This window comes from Rhinopithecus roxellana, chromosome 15 (genome assembly GCF_007565055.1).
Source record: "Rhinopithecus roxellana isolate Shanxi Qingling chromosome 15, ASM756505v1, whole genome shotgun sequence".
NCBI lineage: Eukaryota > Metazoa > Chordata > Mammalia > Primates > Cercopithecidae > Rhinopithecus > Rhinopithecus roxellana.
In genome coordinates, this window is record NC_044563.1 from 59,478,254 (window position 1) to 59,494,048 (window position 15,795).

The 15,795-nt window shown below is 56.3% G+C and overlaps 2 protein-coding genes across 11 annotated transcripts in view; both read left to right on the plus strand.

The window, feature by feature from the left end:
• Positions 1–2,917, plus strand: part of STARD10 (StAR related lipid transfer domain containing 10) — a 56,887-nt gene extending 53,970 nt beyond the window's left edge. For all 5 annotated transcript variants that reach the window (XM_030917461.1, XM_030917462.1, XM_030917463.1 and 2 more), the window contains 2 exons: positions 1,880–1,932; positions 2,502–2,917. In XM_030917461.1, coding sequence (XP_030773321.1) covers positions 1,880–1,932; positions 2,502–2,747 — 299 coding nt within the window. In that variant the 3' untranslated portion in view covers positions 2,748–2,917. The remainder of the gene's footprint in view (positions 1–1,879; positions 1,933–2,501) is intronic.
• Positions 2,918–5,203: 2,286 nt separating this feature from the next.
• ARAP1 (ArfGAP with RhoGAP domain, ankyrin repeat and PH domain 1) overlaps positions 5,204–15,795 on the plus strand; it is a 67,954-nt gene continuing 57,362 nt past the window's right edge. For 3 of the 6 annotated variants that reach the window (XM_010366873.2, XM_010366875.2, XM_010366880.2), the window contains exon 1: positions 5,204–5,334. The gene's annotated coding sequence lies outside the window, so the exon portion shown is untranslated. The remainder of the gene's footprint in view (positions 5,335–15,795) is intronic. The other 3 variants (XM_030917457.1, XM_010366878.2, XM_010366874.2) reach the window with 3 other exon arrangements.

A 15,795-nucleotide genomic window follows, 5' to 3' on the forward strand; every position in this document is an offset into this window, starting at 1 on the left:
AAGGCTTGGGACTTTACAGTGGTTTGAAAAGAGTGGGCCAGGGAGGTGCCACTGCCCCACTGATGAAGCTGGGAGCGCTCTTCCTGGGCTCTGCAATCCCCATGCTTTGCCTTGTTCCCTGCTCACTGGCTGTTCCCTCTGCCTGTCCTGGGGGCCTGGGTTTTCCAGGGCTCAATCAGAATTCTCTCCCTGGGGATGGCTGAGCTACTCCTGTGGCTTCTGTCACAAGGTGGCCACATCTCTCTCAGCTGAGATTCAGATCCCTGTGGCCATCGGCCGCCTGGACATCTCCCTTCGGATGTCTTCCAGGCACCTGAGCCTCGTTGTGTCCAGTGGGGGACTTGCCATCTTTCCTCCTAACCCGCCCCTTGCCCTAAGTCTCCACTTTTCAGTCATCTCTGTGCAGAACCTGCTGTCATTTGGGGTCACTCCCTCTTCCTCAGCCAAATCCAGCCAGATTTTTTTTTTTTTTTTTTTTTTTTTTTTTTTTTTTTTGAGGTGGAGTTTTGTTCTTGTTTCCCAGGCTCGAGTGCAATGGTGCAATCTCGGCTCACTGCATCCTCTGCCTCCTGGGTTCAGATGATTCTCCTGCCCCAGCCTCCCGAGTAGCTGGGATTACAGGCACCTGTCACCACCCCCAGCTAATTTTTTGTATTTTTAGTAGAGATGGGATTTCACAATGTTGGCCAGCCTGGTCTCACCTGACCTTGTGATCCACCCACCTCGGCCTCCCAAAGTGCTAGGATTACAGGCGTGAGCCACCACGCCCAGCCCCAGTCACTGATTCGTACTGATTCTGCCTCCTCAGCAGCTCCTGAGTCTGGCATTTCTCTCTGGCATTTCTCTCCATACCAACTACTTTGTCTGTAACAGCGGCCAGAGGAATTTCTCTAAAACACTTATCTCCTCATGACTCTCATCTGCTTGAATTTACTCCGTGGCTCTCCATTGCCCTCCAAGAAAAGCCTAAGCCCCGTCCCAGGTCTCCTGGTGTCTCTCACACCTCACCCATCCCCACTCCTGTGCCCAGGCAGCCCTTCCCCGCAGTCTCCCCTCCTCACCCCTCTAGGGGTGCTGCAGGTGTCACCTCCTGATCCCTGATACTCAGGGGAGTCACTGGCTCCCTGTTCTGTGGTCCATTCCCCTCTAGTAGAACATTCGGCTCCTGTTGGGCCCCCAGTGAGTTCCTCTCTGGGTCCCCAGGGCTGACCCAGGGTGGGTGTCACAGTGAACATGGAGTGAGTGAGTGAGTGAATGACTAGAGGATGGGGAAGCCTTGAACATCCTTGCCTGGAAATGCTCCAAGCCCGGGAGCACACAGTGGTCCAGGCCTAGCACTCCCCTGGCACCTCATTGTGTTGGGTGTCAGAGGTGGAGTGGACACTTGGGAATGAAACATGGTGGAGAGCTGGACAGTGGATTCCGGGTCAGGCCAGGCTGGGGTGCTCAGCCAGAGGCCTGTGTGGTCAGGGGAGGGCTTGGAAGGACAGGCAGAGGAGAGGCTGAGCGTCAGGGGCATTCCTGGGAGGGAGGTTAGGTTGAGAAGGGATATCAGTGTGATTGAGGGAGGCAGCAGGTGCAGCGGGGTGGGTCAGAGTTTCCACCCATGTGTAGCCTGTGCTCACCTAGGACCCTGTGGTTTTCTTCCACATAGTCTTTGAGGCTGGGCAGAGGGAAAGTGGGGGACAGAACTAAGCCTGAGGACCTCAGTCTGAGGTGGAAGGGAGTGAGGGTAAAGTCTTGTAGGACTTGCCTCACACACCTTCTCCTCATGGGGAAGACAGTGGCCTCCCTGGAAGCTCTGGGCAGAGGGTGGGGCTTTTGTGGGGGGGAGGGGCTGGGTCCCTGAGGCTGCTTCCTCCCTTCCCTGCCCTCACAGGCTCCTTACCCAAGTGGGTGGTGAATAAATCTTCTCAGTTCCTGGCTCCCAAGGTGAGTGGCCTTGGGATTTTGGGGGGTGTTGGAGGCTGGAGAGAGGACTATGGGATGAAGTGGGTGGAGTCAAGCATGAAGCCTGAGGGCCAGGCGTGGTAGCCCATGCCTGTAATCCCAGGACTTTGGGAGGCCTTGGTGGGTGGATCACCTGAGGTCAGGAGTTCGAGACCAGCCTGGCTAACATGGCGAAACCCTGTCTCTACTAAAAATAAAAAATTAGCCGGGTGTGATGGTGGGCGCTATAATCCCAGCTACTTGTGAGGCTGAGGCAGGAGAATCTCTTGAACCCGGAAGGCAGAGGTTGCAGTGAGCCGAGATTGGGCCACTGCACTCCAGCCTGGGCCACACAGTGAGACTCCGTCTCAAAAAAAAAAAAAAAAAGAAAAAAGAAAAAAGAAAGAATGGAGGATGGAGCCTAGGGCTCAGAGAGGATAAGTAGGGCTGAGGGACGAGTTTTGAAAGGGAGCTAGTCAGAATGCTGGGGGCTGAGCCGCTGGAGGGGGCGTGGAGAAGACCTGGACCGGCGCCCCGGCCACCCCCTGACCCGCGGGGCGGCGGGCCCACAGGCCATGAAGAAGATGTACAAGGCGTGCCTCAAGTACCCCGAGTGGAAGCAGAAGCACCTGCCTCACTTCAAGCCGTGGCTGCACCCGGAGCAGAGCCCGTTGCCGAGCCTGGCGCTGTCCGAGCTGTCGGTGCAGCATGCGGACTCACTGGAGAACATCGACGAGAGCGCGGTGGCCGAGAGCCGAGAGGAGCGGATGGGCGGCGCGGGCGGCGAGGGCAGCGACGACGACACCTCGCTCACCTGAGCGCCGCACCGCTTCAGGGACGGAGACAGGACCGGGCGAGCCCTGGGGCGGCGGCTACTCCTGCACTTTCTCCCCTCCCCCACCCGGCGCCTCCTGGTGGCACTGGGCCGGGCCCAGGCGGGCGCTGCAGCCTGGCTGGACACAGCCCCAATAAACGATCCCCAGCCTCAGCCGGCTCATCACTGTGCCTGCTTCCCACCTGCCTCATGGCCGCTGCCGCAGTCCCCTGCCTCTGCCCTTAATTTTGTTAAGCTTACTGATCATCGGCCTTTGATCCTTCCAGCATCTCCTCATTTCCCGTTGTGTAGTGGGGAGGAGACGGGGTTTATCACTGTCCCCCTCTTGTCCGTACTCTGTTCCATTCTCTGCCCATGTCTATCCAGCTGTCCTTGTTGAGTGGTCATTTTGGCATTCACACCAGGATATTTGCTTTATTTTCACTGCTTTAAGGCAGCGGTCCCCAACCTTTTTGGCACCAGGGACCGGTTTTGTGCAAGACAAATTTTCCATGGATCAGGATTGGGGGAGGATTGGTTTTGGGATGATTCAAGTGCATCACATTTATCATTAGATTCTGATAAGGAGCTCACAGCCTAGATCCCTCGCATGCGCAGTTCACAATAGGGTTCTCACTCCTATGAGAATCCAATGCTGCTGCAGATCTGACAGGAGGTGGTAATGCTAGCTCAGCCTCTGCTTACCTCCTGCCGTGCAGCCTGGTTCCTAACAGGTTCCTGATAGGACTAGTACCAGTCTGTGGCCCAGGGGTTGGAGACCTCTGCTCTAAGGGAAGGAGCAGGCCTGGACAGAGACCCTGCGTCAGGAATCAGAGGGTGAGGTTCTACTCTGTGTCCATCGGCCCAAGGCCCTTTGGGTCCAACCCAAAGGACTGGGGGTCTGACACTCCTGTCATCCCAAAAGGGAGGTGGAAGGGTCTGTGGGTCTCAAGCCACAGGGCTGTGGGCCTCAGAGCTGAGGCTGGGGCAGCATACCCTGGAGGGAGGTTGGGGGTGCAGGTGAGGAGCCTCAGATTCCAGTGCAGTTGGCGGGGACCAGGCTTGGTGATTCACACCCTCCCAGGTCATTTCAAAGACCTCAGGACTGTGTTAACAGAAATGGTAGGGTCCCCAGACCCCCCATCCCCTTGCCAGTGGTCAGATGCCAGCCCTTTCACCCTGTGCTGCACCTCACTGGTCTGAAGTCTAGAGGGATGCCTGGGCCTCCTCTGTGATCTGAGGCCCCCAGGTGCCCTCTGCTGCCCAAGGGACACCCCTGCTGCCAGGTCCAGAGGAGGGGCCTATGCTCTGCTCCTCTGCAGTGTTTTTGACCCCATATGAACTTGAGGCCTGGAAGTTCTCCCCAAGGTCTGGCCCTGTTCTCCCCTCCCGGAAAGCTCCTTTGCCTTAGCCCTACCACCGGAAGACATGGTCTACTCAGAGTCAACTCTTTCCCAGAGGGACAGGGTGAATGGCCAGTGGGGGGCAGGCAGGAGATTCTACAACTCACAAAAGTGGGTTGCTTCCCAACTTTGGCCAACACTGGCTTTGTAACTTTGGGCAAGCCCTCAGACTTCTTGGAGCCTTATTTCCTAACCCATAATCTGGAATGATAATTTCTGACATCAAGCAGAATGTGAGGATTGGGATAAAAGGAATAAATTGCCCAGCACTGGGACTGGCATGTAGTAGGTGCTCTGATTAATGACACTTTCCTCTTCTCAGGGGGTAAACCCTCATCCCCCCGCAATGTGAGATCTGTTCTTCCAAATATACCCTTTGTGCATATGCAGAACTGGAAGCCCAGAGAAGGTCTCTGGTGTGGCTGGCCCCAGAGGTGTTCTGGACACAGGACCCAGAAATGCCTGCCAAGCCTGGTACCCTCATGTGTGTATGTGCTGCGAGGATGGGTGGGAATCTCCCGTTCTCTAGGTGTGGGTGCTGGAACCTCAGGCTGCAGCCTTCCGCTGAGGGATCCTTGGGAGGTGTGGCTGGGTGGGTAGCTTCCCCACAACCCTGTCTGTGGGCACCCGGGGAGGGAAGTGAGATACCCTTGAAGAATGTGGTGGAGGAAGGATTTCCTGGAGGAGGTGGTCAGGAACCATGGACGGCCTTCAACTGCCTCCTGTCCTCTTGGGGGTGTGGCCTCCTTGGGGGTGGGGTGTGTGTCAGGGCAGACTCACCAGAAGAGGGGTGGCGAGAGCAGGGAGACTCAGGGAGAGGTGGACTCAGCGGGCGAGGTGGCAGGGGTTAGACCTGAGCCTCAGGAGACAGCCGGAAGACCCGCAAGCAGCTAGAGGGGCAGGAGAGAGACACAGACCGATGGGTCCGGCGGGCGGGCCAGGCCAGCCGACTCCGGGATCGTGACTAGGCGGGGGGGGGGGCGGGGCCGGGGGGGGCGGGGCCCTGCCCTGCCCTGCCCTGCCCCAGGCCCAGCCCCACCTTCCCCTCCCGGGGAGTCACGTGGGGCGGGCGGAAGCGCCCGGAGGGGTGGGCGCGCCTGGCCCCTTGCTGCGATTTGGCGGCGGCGGTGTAAGTCGGTGGTGGCGCCGGTGCGCTTGGTCCCCGCGTGGAGTCTTTACTCAAAACAGGTCAGTGCGGCTGCCGAAGCCTCCCCGTCTGTAGCCCCCTCGCCACATTGGCCTGCAGTTTCCCCATTCTGCAGAAAGGAACGCCGAGGCCGCGGGCTGCGTCTGATTCCCCGGGTCATCTTCTATTTACCTTTTTGGGCGTGGTGGTGGGGGTCGCCTCCTGAGTTGGGGGTCTGGCCTCTCTGGCGGGCCAGAGACGGTAGGGAGGAGGGTGAACCAGCGGGACCCGGGGCTTCCAGCCCATAGCCCTTTGGCATGAAGGTCTCTGGAGTCAGCCGTCCTCGGGCGCCTTGGGGTTCCCATCTGTGAAGTGAAGGCTCCCACCTCGTTGGCCGCTGAGACCCTTACATTTCTGGAGATCTGTACGACCCTACGCCCTGGGCCTGGGGCTCCAGTGACCTTGGGCAGGCTACTTCCGGTCTCTGCATCTCAATTCCCCACCAGTAAATGGGGCATGGCTTCCCCAGAGCCCCTACCTGGCCCAGTTGCTGGTAAAAGGAAGTATGTGTTCAGGGAATGGGGTCACGCTGGGACTGGGGTGGTTGGGCCTGGAGAGAGCAGGCTTGGGGTGCAGCCTGGGGGCAGGGGATGGGTGTTTGGTACAGGGCCGCGGGGGAGGGGGGGAATCTGACCAGGAGCCATCACGCTGTGGTTTCTGCTATATACATTCCCTTCCCCCACATCCCATGTCCTGGGGAGCCTTCCCTGATCCCAGATAGGTGGGAGGGGGGTGCTTCAGGGCCAGACACCTGGGGGTACTCGGAAGGATTTGACTCTCTGGTGGGTCCCAGGGTCCCAGACTGAGGAACTTGTGATACCTATTCGTGGAGAGTACCCAGTGGCCAGGCTGGGAGAGACCACCCAGCAAGATCATCACAGGGTAAAAGGAGCCCAGCAGAGCCGTGAAGACAGGTGTGGACAGGTGCAGGCCCCAGGGGAGGAGATGACTGGAATGGGCTTGGCAGTTAAGTGGCAATTTACAAGGATAAGGACCCTCCAAAGGCGGGGGCGTAGCTTGTGCAAAGTCAGGAATTTGGATGGTGTGTCTGAGGAATGGCAGAAAGATGGGTGTGGCTGGCAGAGGTGCAGAGAGAACTCATCCTGTGTCCCATGCCTGGCTGGGGATTGTCGGGACCGGGCTTGGGGACCCTGCCTCCCCATTGGCTACTTGCATATTGGAATAGTTTAGGAAGGGGGTGTCCCAGGCAGAGTACCGGTGACTGATGAGGTGGAGGGGGCAGAGGCCACCAGGGCCCCGATTGCCTCCAGGTTTTGTTTTGCTTTCAGGCCTCCCAGTCAACCCCAGCTTTATGCCCCTACCACCTGGGCTCCACCCGTGCTTCACACATCCAGCCTCAGCTTTTTGTGCAGATTGTTAATCCTCCTCCCAACCCTCTAGAAGCTTCGTCCCCATTCAATTCCCCAGGTCCTTTGGGACTTCAGGTTTCAGAGATGGGATGCTGTTGCCCCTTCTTCCTGCCCAGCCTTCAGTCCTGTGTAATGGCACAGCTTAGGAAGGGTCTCCTTGGAGCTCTGTGGGGTTGGGGCCTGCACAGCCATGGGGCTCACTGGGACCTGGGGACCCGAGTCCTTGTGCAGCCACCAATCACTATGTGACTCTACAAGTCCCCAAATTCCTCAGAGCCTCCATTTCCCCATCTGCAGGATGGCGTGATCAGCCCTGGCCTCATGCCCCAAAGAGAGACGGTGCTGGGGCAATAGTCAGGCCTATCTGCTAAGTCCTATCTCCAGTATTGAGTGTTATGAATGAAAGAAAGAGAGAACCCAGGGGAAGGGGTCAGTTTAGAGGGGTTGGGTGGGGGGGTATCTGAGAGTACCGGGAGCTAGTGGTGGACCAGGCCTAGGGCATCGGCTGGAGGTGGGGAATCCCTTCCATTTTCCGGAGCCCTCTCTCCTTCCCACCCAGCTCTCCCTTGGCTGAGCTCAAAGCCACCCGCCACTGCCCAAACAAGTGGCCTCTGTTCCCAGGGTGGGGGGAGGGGAGGCAGGCCCTGGGCTCCAGGCCCGCCTGTCCAGCACTGACCCTGGCCCCCCACCCCTCACTCTGGGTCTTAACCCTTGGGGGCCTGGACCGGGCCCTGGGCTCCTTGAGGGCTGGTGATTCTTGTTCATCAGCTGTCCCGTCTACCCCGCTTCAGGCTCCCAAAGGTTCTGTCACATCAGGAGGGGATGCAGTAGGAAATGGGGAAGGAAGGAGGGAACAAGGGTGGGATAGGCTGGAACAGATATGGCCATGGACACTTAGAGACCACTTGGCCCGGAAGCTTCTTTCACAGATGGGGATACTGAGGCCAAGAGCTAGACATCAGGGTAGGATCACACAGAGACCCCTGGTGGGGGTCAGGACAGGTTCTGTCTACTAGTCTGGCCTCTCTGGGAGAAAGGGGAGGGAGGGAGAGGGAACTTTTTTTTTTTTTTTTTTTTTTTGAGATCGAGTCTAGCTCTGTCGCCCAGGCTGGAGTGCAGTGGCGCAATCTCTGCTCACTGCAAGCTCCGCCTCCCGGGTTCATGCCATTCTCCTGCCTCAGCCTCCTGAGTAGCTGAGACTACAGGCGCCCGCCACCACACCCGGCTAATTTTTGTATTTTTCATAGAGACGGGGTTTCACCTTGTTAGCCAGGATGGTGTCCATCTCCTGACCTCGTGATCCGCCTGCCTCGGCCTCTCAAAGTGCTGGGATTATAGGCGTGAGCCACCGCACCCAGTTGGGAGAGGGAATATTCTTTGTTGAGTACCTGCTATGGGCTGGACACTGCACATTTGTCATCTAACGATTTACATAATTGCATAAGAGCGTAAGAAGAGCATCACCCTCCAAAATCATAGTGGAAGAAACAGCCTTAGAGAAAGCTGAGTAATAACATCAGGGAGAATGAAGTCAGCAAACATGCCTATAGCATTGTTGTAAACACTTTTATGCATGTTAACCAATTTCATCCTGCCAATAACCCAAGAAATTAGGTAACATTCTACAGATAAGGAAACTGAGGCACAGAGCGGTTAAGTAACTTGGGCAAGATTAAATTGGGAGGGTGGTAGAGAGACAGGGTCAGGACCCAGGTGTTCATTGCCTCCTTTGTCTGACTTCATTTTGATCTTAACTCTTTGAGCACCTCCCAGGGCTGAGTGAGGTGCTTTCCCCGGGTGGTGACCGAGGCAGCCTTGAACAGAGTGTGACCCCAGCTAAGCTGACCCAGCCCCTCCCTCTGGAGCAGAGTCCAGTCCCTCAGGCAGCTCTTCTCATTCCCTTCTCTGGTCTTGGGCAGGTTAGAGTCAGCACCCTCCACAGCCCTGTGCAGAGAGGTGTTATGTTTTAGAAAGGAGTTTTGTGCTAAGGGTGGCCACTCCAGGGATCTGAACAGCATAAGGATTTGGTGGGTGGGGAGACATCCCCGTCCAATGTACATGCCCCACAAAACTCGGGGCTGCCACTGAATCAAAGCCAGTGTCCCCAGCTCTGATCAGAGATAACATTTTTTCCACCTTCCCCCACCCCTGGCCAGGTCCCCAGACCATATGGACATTCCAACCAGTGATCTGAGGAGGACAGTCCCAGCTGGAGGCAGATGACCCCAGATGTGAGAGATGGTGGGGGGCAATGCATGGATTGTCTTCCCCATGGCCTTCCTGTGGAATGTCTCTCTTTCTCATCCTTGGGCCATAGTACAGAGGAGAAAAGCCTGTCCCATAATTAGGTCATCTGTCCTAGACCATTGGGACAGTCAGAGAGTGGCTGGGAGGGGACGTGGAGTTAAGTGACCAGTTCAATAACAAATCTTTTTTTTGTTTGTTTTTTTTGAGACAGAGTTTTGCTCTGTAGCCCAGGCTCAAGTGCAGTGGCGTGATCTCAGCTCACTGCAACCTCCGCCTCCCGGGTTCAAGCGATTCTCCGGCCTCAGCCTCCCGAGTAGCTGGGATTACAGGCAGGCGCCACCATACCCAGCTAATTTTTGTATTTTTAGTAGAGACGGGGTTTCACCATGTTGGCCAGGATGGTCTTGAACTCCTCACCTCGTGATCCGCCCACCTTGGCCTCCCAAAGTGCTGGGATTATAGTCGTGAGCCACTGGGCCCGGCCAACATATCATTATTTAATAGTAGTAATAATAGTAGCAGTAGCTATTGTTTCTTGGAAGCTTACTATGTGCCAGGCAGTGTGGTAAGCACTTTATATACTGAATTCATTTAATCCTCAAAATAGTCTTGTGAGGTAGGCACCATTCCCATTTTACACATGAGGAAACTAAGGTCCCAAGAAGTTAAGTGATTTGTCCAAGATCATCCATTACGTAGATAGCTGGGAATCTACATTTCCATTGCTTCACAGTGAAAACCGCAAGCACTGGGAGGCACTGCAGACAGAGAAGATCTAAACCCAGTCCTACCCTGGGAATGCCTAGTCAGTGACAGGCAGAGACTAGAGGACCAACTGGTCAGGTGACATTGCTGGTGACCAGCTGTGGATCTGGGATGCCCTCAAGGGTACAGGGGTATCCTGCTTGCAGACTGGACTAATTGCTGTCAAATCCTGAGCCCCCGTGGCCCTGGCCCTGGGATGAGTGTCTTGTGGAGGTCTGGTTTCTGCTGTTGTCCTGTCCACCTTGGCTCTTGTTCATACAGTGGTTCTCCCAGATCCCATTTTGCTGATGAGACTAAGGCCGGTAAAAGATGGTGACTTGCTTGCAGTCTCCCAGCCAAGGAAAGCAAGAGCAGGCACTGGAACCCCGGCATGGCTCTCTGAGGCCTGCACTCTACCACTCTGCCTGAGGCCTGGTGGGGGCTTCCTGAAGCATTGAGCTTCCTTCAGACCCTGCCCACACTGCCTTGTTACAAGGTCCAAGTCTTTTCTCCCTGACCAAACCAGGAACCTGATCCTGTTGGGGTGCTGGGGCTTTGCCACAGCAGGTGTCAGTAACTGAACAACCCTGGAAACATGGTTCCAGAGCCCAGAGACAGGGACCACCTGTGGTCCAGTGTGTGGGGCTCAGAGTCAGAGGGGCCTAGAGGAAGATTCAGGCCCTGAGGGAGTGTGTTAAAATCTCCCTCCTGTCCTTATCTTCATTGTTGTGAGGGCAAAGTTAAAGGCAAGAGGGTGGGAGAAGATCAGGAGGGCCACTCCTCTGTCCCCATTCTCAGAGCAGAACCAGGGGCCACACCTGGAATCTTGGCTGTCAGTGGTCCTGGGAGAGCTTGGGCTGGCCCTGCCTCCTTCTGGCCAGGCCAGTGTTGGGGTGGCTTAACCCCCGGGACAGAAGACCAGGAGCAAGGCTGAGCTGCCACTGCATTTTGGCTTTCCAGGTGCCAAGGTCTCCCCTGCCAGCTTTCCTACTGGCCTACTGAGCACTGCCCTACCCTGGGCATCCCCCTCTCTCCTCTGCAACCCATAATGCATAGGGCAGGGGTCTCCCTATAGTCAGGCACAGAGTCAGGAACCCAGGGCCTGCCTCAGGCCTCTAGCTCAGTGAGAGACCTTTGGCTGGGCATTTATCTTCACTGGATTCAACTTCCCTGGAGCTTCAGGGAGAGGCAGTAAGGAGGAGCTCTGGGGACCCCCCCCCCCCCCAGCTCTGGGGACCCTTACCAGCCCCCAGGTGTGAATAGCACAGGACAGAAACCAACCAAATTGGGCAGGTGAGAAGGGGAGGGAACCAGGGGGAGGGGGCTGTTTCACTCCTCTCCACTCCCTTCTATTCTCCACACTGAGCAGCTGGAATTTTAAGATTCTGAGTTTGAGATTCTACGCTGGTGAGATTCGAGGGTTTTAGGGTTTTATGTGCCTATGAGTCCCAGCTTCTGAATTTCTGAAATTCTAGGTTCTGAGAGCCTAAAAAGCCTCGAGTTAGGCTGGTTCACCCCCGAGTTGAGGCTGAGGCATGTGCCATGCTTCATCCAGGTTGGTGCAGACGGCTGAGGTCTGGAGAGTTTCTCAGTGCTGGCTGGTGGGTCAGAGGCACAGCTGCTCTCCAGGTACCAGGTGCTCCCTGCACCTACCACCCCCAGCACACACCCAGCTGCCTCCCTTTCAAGAAATCTGGGAACCCTACAGACTAGGTGGTAGCAGGGGGGCAGTCAGTTATCTTGGCAGTGGGGAGAGATGGACCACCCCCTCTGCATTCATGGGTGATAGTGCAGCTGTTCCAGCGGACATCAGGGTGGGGTTGTGGAGAGGCTTGGGGAGGGCTGGTGGCTGGCTAATTCAAAGAGCAAGGTCAGGGTCACACTGCTGGCCATCGGGGCTCAGCAGACCCAGGTCAAGCATTGAAGGATCAGAGCCAGGCTCAGGAGCCTCTGCAGAAAGTGGTGGACAGAGATCAGGAGCCTGAGGGGAGGTATTGCCCTGCCTTACGGTAGAGAAGGCTGGGCTTGGCTAAGGGACTTAGGAGCTACCAACCCCAGCTGTTTCCGGTGCTGTCTGGGCCTCTGGACACAGCAGCTGCACTCAAGAGGCCGCAGGTCAGGAGCAGCTCTGCCCCTCAGAGAAGCACAACCCAGCCAGGAGCCCGGCCAGGCAGTCGTCCAGGAGAAGGGCACTGATGGCCAGGATACCAGGTGTGGCCCCGGTCCTGTCCACCTTTGGGACATGACACAGGTGCCCTTTGGGACACAGGAATGTCCTCCTGGAAGACTGCCTGGCCGGGCTTCTGGCTGGGTCGTGCTTCCCAGCCCCGGCCTGCAGCACATCCCTCCAGTGGGTACTCCATGCGGGTATGGTCATCATTCCTCATGGGCTGGGGTAGGAGGGGCCCAGTTCTGCACCCCTTGATGTGTGAGCTGGACAAGGCTTTCACCCACTTGAAACTTGGTCTCTCGGGTGGCAAGGCACGGTGGCTCACGCCTGTAATACCAGCACTTTGGGAAGCTGAGGCGGGTGGATCACGAGGTTAGGAGATTGAGACCATCCTGGCTAACACAGTGAAACCCCGTCTCTACTAAAAATAAAAAATAAAAAAAAAATTAGCCAGGCGTGATGGTGGGCACCTGTAGTCCCAGCTGCTCTGGAGACTGAGGCAGGAGAATGGCATGAACCCGGGAGGCGGAGCTTGCAGTGAGCCGAGATCGTGCCACTGCACTCCAGCCTGGGCGAGAGAGCGAGACTCCGTCTCAAAAAAGAAGCTTGGTCTCTCAGCCTCTTTAGTGGGGACGTTTATCCAGGTGGGCCACTGTGTGGGTTTGCAGCTTAAATGCAAGTTTGTTCCCAGTGACCACAGTGTGCCTGGTAGGGAGAATGGGCCACCCCTCCCCACTCTAGGAGCAGAGTTGGCGACTGACACTTTTCCAGGTGATAACAGGACAGCTCTAGGGCAGCGGCTCCCGTGCTTGGTGAAGGGGTACCAGAGCCTTGGCTAAAGGTTTCCCTCCCCTGCTCCGCCTGGGGCTGCTCTCTTCCTTCTGTGTCTTTCTCGGCTCTCAAGATGGACATGCTAAGCCTAGGGAGTCTGAAGATCCAGGGGGTGTCTAGTGGTTCTGTTCCAGTTTCTGTTCCACAGACATGAACCAGGACACTCATTTGCCTCTACTGCCTGTGGCCTGAAAACCCACATTTCTAAGTGCAGAACTGGCTTAGCTCACTTGGAGGTATGTGGGGGGTGGGGGAGGGAGGTTGCTCCAGTATCTCTAAGGTTGCCTAAGAGGCAGGCCCTCTCTCCAGTTCTTCCAAGGAACAGGCTGCTGGAGATATCTGAGCTCAGGCTGGAGGGCTAATGTCTGAGTCATGGTCCTGACTTGCTGTGTGGCCCTGTCTAGGTTCTTGCCCCTTCTGGGACTGGGACTTACTTTCATTTCTAGAAATGCGGAAGGTTGATTTGGTGGTTCCTAAGTGCCTAAGGAGGAGGTGGTTGGGTTGTGTAGTCCTGGTTGAGAAGGCAGGGCTGGGGTCTGGCTAGTAGAACTGTAACTGGGTGGGACTGGGTGGAATGGGAGGCACCTTATGCTGGGAGGCTGGAGGCTGGGTTCTGGCTGCACTTTGGCCACTGATTTGCAGTGGGCAAGTTGTCATTTGCCTGGCTCTCCATGTGTAGAATCGGGAAATGTTCATTCAGTCAACAGATACTCACTGTGTGCCACCTTTGGGACACCGGTATCCCTGGTCTTGCCTTGAGAAACCTTGCACCCAGCCAGGGTTGGGGGTGAGATAGTATGTATGTGACAGACACAGTCACAGATGGTGACATCTGGTGTGATCAGGGCTGTGACCGTGGGAGTTAGAGACTGCTTCCTCGAGCAGGTGGCACTTGAGCTTGCAGGGTGAGGTAGAGAAAGATGTTCCAGGCAAAGGGAACCATGTAAGCAAAGGCCTGGTAGTGAAGTGCTAGTGTTGGAGCATGAGTGTGGAGGAAATGAGACCAGAGGGGAGGGGCAGGTGGCAGGAGCCAGTGGGTGGCAGCCCCATGAGCCCCACTGGGTAATGGGGAGGTCAGGGAATGGGTAGGCGGGCAGGAGAGGCAGCCCCTGCCTCAGGGCTGGGGGTTGGTCTCAGAGACTCCTAGAAGTCTGGGGTGGTTCTGCCCTGCTCTGGGGAATGGCTGAGGGGGTTTGAGAGTCATACTTCCCCCTGTGTGGGTGAGGGCATCCCCAGCAGTGTTTAAGGGGCCTGCCCAGCAGGAAGTTTAAGGGGCAGCCTCAGAGGTCAAAAGAAGGGACAGGCCTTGCCATGGAGGGTGCCAGGGAGCCTCAGAGTCAATCTCCAACTCCTAGATCTCCCGGCTGAACCTTGACACCTGCCTCCTCCAACTCTGCCTTGCTCTGCCCATCTCTCCAGGCAGCCCCATGTCCCAAGCCTCCTGAGCAGGGTGAGCTGGGATCAAACCCTGACCGAAGGCCTCCCAGTCCAGCCCTCTGCAGACCCTGCCCCTGGCCACCCTCTTCTGGACTCTGCGTGTGTGCCCAGCCCCAGCTGCTGTGGCCCAGGAGGCTTCCTGGGGAGGGATTTGAGGTGGGGGTGGGGGTGGGGGTGGGGGCACTTCAGAGGGTGAGCAGCAAAGGCTGAAAATACTGGAAGGTGCCACATATTGAGTGCCTGCTCAATATGCCTGCAAGCCAGGCCTTTGTAGATTTCCATTCATACATTTCACAAATATTATTGATTGAGCATTTTCTAGACGCTGTCCTAGCCACAGAGGACACAACTGTGAATAAGACAAGATCTGTGCCTCTCAGCTGAAGAGTCTGACTTTAACAAATATCCATACAAGGCAGTGTCTGGTAGTGATAAGTGGGATGCTGAAAAAGGAAACAGTAAGGAGATAGAGACTAATGGGGTGCTTTTTAGGATAGAGTGGTCAGGGAAGAAAGGCCTTGCATTTGAGGATGTGCCCAAATGGGTATGAGGAGTCATGCAGATGCCTGGGCAAGAACATTCTGGCCAGAAGGAGCTTGGGGCCCAACAGTTGAGTGGGGGCACGCAGGGACAGGTTGCACAGGCCTGGCAGGCTGGCTGCTGGCTTTGGCTTTTACTCTGAGGGAGGTGGCAAGTCACTGGGGAGTGAGAACTGACCAGATTTAGGATCTGCTTCATCCCTCCCTCACAAGCCTGCAAGGTGGAGCTATCCTAATTCCATTACACAGATGAGGAAACTGAGGCTCAGAGAAGTTAGAATAATTCTCAAATCCCACAGCAGGAGGAACCCCTGCCTGCTGCTTCTCTGTCACAGTATGCTCCATCACCAGAGCACCCTGCTGTCCTCCATGACTTCCTGTTGTCTGGACAGTAAGGACCAGGGTCTTAGCATGGCCTTCAAGGCCCTTCTTGGTCTGCACTCAGCCTCCCTCTCCCTCTATCACTTGACCTCCCCTTCTCCTTCCTGGGCCCTACCTGTCTTCATGCTGTTCCCTTGAGAGGACCCTTGATTCACATTCTGGCTCCTGAGTGACGATGAGCCAGTTACTTAACCTCTCTGAGGCTGTTTCCTAATCTGTAACATGGCCTGAAGCCACCTGCTTGCTAGGTTGTTGGAAGGATTTTATGGGGCAATCCATGTGATATGTTTAGTGTGGTGCGGGATAGACAGTAAGCACTGCATAAGCACCACCTTTTGTTGCTGCAAGCAGGGGTGGCCGGATCAGGTGAGCAAGTTCCAGTGTTCCCTGTGGCCCTGCTGGAGAATGGGTTGGAGAGGGAGACTGAGTCAGGGAGTCTTCCCTGGCTGTTGTCTGATTATATAGTCAGGGAGACTGAGGTCACACATCAAATTGGAGGCCAAAGCCTGTGGGGCTGGTCCCTCTGTCTCCCTCTCTCCCTTCTGGCCCTAGTCCCGGCACCACCCATGTGGTCACCCTCCCCAGCCAACACAGGCAGCTTCCCCTTTCATGTGCCAGCAGTAAGGGACCCCGTTATCTTCTGTCTTCTGTATTCCAGGGGCCATCCAGAGACTAGGCAGGTCTGGGTCCCTGTTCCCCTGGGCCCCTACTTCTGGGGTGCAGAGGAGCCCACCAAGTCCCTCC